The sequence below is a fragment of the Perkinsus marinus genome (genome assembly GCF_000006405.1).
Source record: "Perkinsus marinus ATCC 50983 genomic scaffold scf_1104296952938, whole genome shotgun sequence".
In the NCBI taxonomy this organism is placed as follows: domain Eukaryota; phylum Perkinsozoa; order Perkinsida; family Perkinsidae; genus Perkinsus; species Perkinsus marinus.
Genome location: NW_003208695.1, coordinates 1 through 4,556, shown reverse-complemented (window position 1 = coordinate 4,556; position 4,556 = coordinate 1). Strand labels below are relative to the sequence as shown.

Sequence of the window (4,556 nt, the reverse complement as noted above, 5' to 3'; positions counted from 1 at the left end):
AGTTATCTTAGCGGATGGCATGAAGCGAAGCATCACTCTATCAACCGTATCTTACGTGGTCTATTGCAGAAGAGTGGTTCCCCTGGCTTACAAGCTGATTGGTATCGACTTCTTCCTAGAGCTGTTTATTTATGCAATAACGTTTGTCGACCCTCCTTGGGAAGCTCTCTATTCGCGGTCGATGGTCACTTCATTTATGGTAGAGCTTTACCGCCAATTATATGCCCGTTACGTTCCCTAAGCTCTGAAGGTAAGCAATCTCTTGATGACATGTTACCACTGCCAATCCCTACTACGCGTGAGGTAACTCAACTATTATTAGAATACTCTCAAGCTATCACTGACACCCATCAATGGATCACTGAGAACTTGGAGACTTCCTTGAGATCAAGAGATGTTTATGGAGCTACTACTACGTTGAGATCCGATTTCACTAAGCTCACTGTTGGTGATAAAGTCGTCAGATACAACTTTGACTGTCTCAGTCATAAACTCTCTCAACGTTGGCTAAGTGACATCTATACTGTGGTTGGTATTAACGGTGTTATTGCTGCTATCGTCAAGTCTCTTACCGATAATGATGTCAAGTATGAATATATCGGAAATTTGAAAAAAGTTATGGATGTTGAGGATGATGAATGATATGATTATTGTTAGTCAGTCAGTCTTATGCTCATTATGAAGTTATCTTACAGTCGAACATCAGTCCACATTCTCTCTCATTGTCCTGTCGTCTCAACCTCCGACCGAAACTCCCCCCCCGGAGTGTTGACCAACTTACTAGTCGCAGCTTATTCTTGCTATCTTGTGCTATCTTGCTCAACTTAGTATAGATGTGTACGTAAGCACGTAGCGAACATAAGGCCCACATTGACGCTTTGTATACTGCTGCACCTCAACCTACTCTGCATTGAGTTCTACGAGTTATACATTGACAACTTGACCAACAGTAAGTTTTGCCGGTTGGGCGAGCGAAACTCGCTCCGTAAGTTTTTCCCTATTTCCGTAACTATTTGTAGTTACCCTGCGCTGACATGAGGCTGCCGTCAGTCGCACAAAGTGATTGAGTACTAATGAGCGCAGCAAAGAGGTAGATAAAGTGTCAACAACGATTAACATCAAAAGCATGAGTACAACATAACGCAAAAAGTGCCATTCAGGGACTCGCGTCAGAGTCGTCATCGCTGCACTGGTCCCCAGCATTTGGCAGTTTCGATCTCATACTTGGTTGAGAGGCAGAGACTTCACTATTGGGTTTGTTTGAAAGTACTCTGTCGATGATTTGGGATACCTGATATTTATTTTGGCGACGTTGAGCATCAGCATTGAGCTTTCGGCGGCATCCTTTATAGCTTTCAGGCATACGACGGAGAGAGTCCCTCAGGAACCCATCCAATGACTCGTGGCCCAACCCCAGTCTGTTCCAGATCAACAGACCCTCTTCTGCCATCACCCCGTGTCCCAAATGCCTGCGAGGGTCGAACGAGTTTAGGCAGCTACAAATCGACTCGACTATGGATTCGTTAAATGTCCTAAGCGCAAGATTCCCTTTGAAAAACAAGATTTCCTCCACTCCCGTATACATATCTGGAGAAGAATGTATGATTCCCCACAGGGCACACATGTCAGTTCTTCCATCAGTACACCGTGGCCAACTCCCATGATTCCTTTGGAGTCTATGCTTGAGAAGTGCATATTTAGCAACCAAGGTCTCTAAATCGAGGTTGTAATCCTCACGCGAAATAACAAAGCCGCCCGCCAGTTCTAGGAGTGATGAATCGTCTACAGCTTCGGCGACCTCGGGAAAGTTGTTATCATCCAAAGCTACATCGTAGTCTTTCAAGCCCTCACAGTCTCCAAAAAGTGCCTGTCCACTGAACAACTTAGACGCAGCTATAAGCCACTGGGGGAAGCTCCTCAATATTCTCTCTCTGACCCCACCCATCAGCTGTCGACCCAGGCTTCCATGGAGTCCACTGCCATTCTCACCCTAACTATCGATACCTCACTGAGCTGAACTCCCTCCCACTTCCCTCCTCCGGGAGCTTGATTGAGTCTGGCGGCCAGACCTACCTTCCCTAAAGGAGGCCAGACTCTGGCCTCCTTAAGGGAAGGTAGGTCACATATGTCTAATAGCGATACCAGACTGGTGTCGCTATTATCATCAACGATGTTGTAGCCCTCGATGACGACGCCCTCCAAATCAGGATGACTTGCTTCGATTCCATTGTCTATAATCGCGATGGTCACGTGTGTTCTCTTCGGAGCAGAGTCTACGATGCCCCAAGCCTTCGGTACAGAAATGGCCTCAAGATAATCCTTCTGCACATATTATGTGCCACATAATAGAATTGGTCGTTGGGATCGCCGTTCATAGGACCGAGCCCACGGATATGTTGATTCCCACCCACCCTAGCCTTGACATAAACATAGTCGCACGAGAAGAACCAGAATAATGTTACGAGAGGCTTCATTGTGACTCACAATGAGCGAGCACGCAACGAACAACTCATTGTAGTGCCTCACAAATTGTGAGGCACTAGAATGAGGACCAATTTCTAGAGTTGAGTCCATACTATACAATACCTGAACCAGACCCGCAGTAGTAGTAGTAGTAGTAGTAGTAGTAGGATTGGATTGGATTGGCCCTCCCTCAACAGAGGCAGGAGACAGCGAGCAGGGATGGAAGCAGAAGCGTTGCCGAAATTCGGCCCGCCACTGCAAGGCACCAATGGTCCTTGGCTGACAAACAAGCGCTGTGTGAAGCCGAAGCCCATTGGGAGAAACATAGGGAGTGTTGTAAGGGTAGTAAAGGGAGTATTCTCAAGGTAGAATTTAAGAAAAGGAGTGGACTGGTAGGGAAAACGGGGGAGCAATTAGCATCGTACTTGTACAAATTGTCTCGATCACCGGAATATGCAGAATTGAAACGCAATGCATGTGGAATTATTGATAGCGAGAGGAGCGCATGTGCTGTGCAGAACACAAACGAGCAGAGTCAAGCAGAGGAATTGAACAGAACGCAGAATGGAGAAAAGTCTCTCCCTAGGGTGCTGAAAAATGCGCTGCTTGTGGGTCTGGACATCAAAACATGCCAGCGAGTTGCTAGTATCAGTACTATGCATATCGTGAGGCGTGTTTTAGGAGGCCCTTCACTGGGTACATAAAAAGGATGTATTGATCACATTGCTTGCCTCGTGCCGCAATGTTGATCTGAAAGCTGTTAGCAGCTGTTATTCCTAGGAGCTTTCATACCGGTTTACACCGTGCGTCCGACACGTAGTAGTGGTAGTGGTAGTAGTAGTAGTAGCTCAGAGTTTCCATACTATCACCAACAAACATGGTCAACCATATGCAATGCATATTACGCATATCCCCCCCCACCCTGTGACAAGCCCTCCTTGCAATACCACAACACCACAGCATTCTACAAAGACACAACAACAACAACACCGCAGTGATACATCATATAGCGTTTATGAAGGTATCATGCATGACCTCCAATATGTAGGACGCTACCGTGTCAGGACTGCTCAGGACGAAGGGCTTGGCTCTCTCCTCATCCTTGTTTTCAATATCTCTCTCTATTGCCTTGTAGAAAGGATCCATCTGCGATGCAGTGGTGATGTTTAAGCCCTGGAGCTCCAGGTTGATGGCCGACTGCAATAACGCCACGAGAGCGCCGTAGCATTTACCGAATATGTTGGTACTAGATAATATTTCCATGCAAGGAGCCAGCGAGAAGAGTTTGGCCCTGAAAAAGAAAGAAATAACCTATTCGAAGCCGACACCAATACACTCTACAGGCCTGTCCAAAGCCCAAAGTCTTCACACCATAAATATACTCTAGTCGAATCGAGTATACCGATCGAGCACGTATTGATGACACCGTCCCTCCTCCGTGTGGGTGCCCGGAGAATACAGGGGTTCCACTCCAACTCATCCGTATAGGGATACCTCTGTTGCCAGAGAGCTTCAACGAAGGGCTGAGGGTGAAGGTATCAGGGAGCATATCATTCATAGTGCGCAAATTCACATCTTGTGTCCAAAATCGTTCAAAAGCATTTTTGAAAACAACATTCTTCGGTAGTTCGTTGGTGTCAAGTGGACGAACGTCAGGCTTGACCTGCAAAGATGGATATCCGGTCAATGAAGAGCGACACCGATGAGAATGCTCACTCCCCCGCATTTCGATGATGGCAACTGGCAAGTCTAACAGTTCACGGTAGATGACCAGCTAGGCAAATCGACTATCCCAAAGACAACCACCGGACGACTAACCTCAACAATCGAACAATTCAATGTGCATATTCTCACAACAAACCCAATGGATAGATCGTCATTCAGAGTAGCCCTACGTCGAGATCCGAGCGCTGCACTTATCGAAGATCATCCGGCGATGGCGAATGGTCCGAAACAATTACAACATACGTCAAGTTCGGCACCGCATAGATCACCTACCTGCGCGGCATGCCTAGGCTCTTTGAGGGTTCCTTCAATCCACTTCCCAGCATGATTGGCGAGGATGTGCTCGTAGGGTAGGAATGAGAAGCTCC

At 46.9% G+C, this 4,556-nt stretch overlaps 2 protein-coding genes across 2 annotated transcripts; both read right to left on the bottom strand.

Moving 5' to 3' along the window:
* Positions 1-1,156: 1,156 nt before the first annotated feature.
* On the bottom strand, positions 1,157-2,474 carry Pmar_PMAR028963 (hypothetical protein; the record flags this gene model as incomplete). Its single annotated transcript, XM_002776888.1, has 3 exons — positions 1,157-1,469; positions 2,030-2,273; positions 2,390-2,474. The coding sequence occupies 3 exons, from the start codon at positions 2,472-2,474 to the stop codon at positions 1,157-1,159; spliced, it is 642 nt and encodes a 213-aa protein (XP_002776934.1).
* A 991-nt stretch (positions 2,475-3,465) lies between these two features.
* Pmar_PMAR028962 (hypothetical protein) lies at positions 3,466-3,726 on the bottom strand (the record flags this gene model as incomplete). Its single annotated transcript, XM_002776887.1, has 1 exon — positions 3,466-3,726. The coding sequence occupies one exon, from the start codon at positions 3,724-3,726 to the stop codon at positions 3,466-3,468; it is 261 nt and encodes an 86-aa protein (XP_002776933.1).
* Between the last annotated feature and the right edge of the window lie 830 nt (positions 3,727-4,556).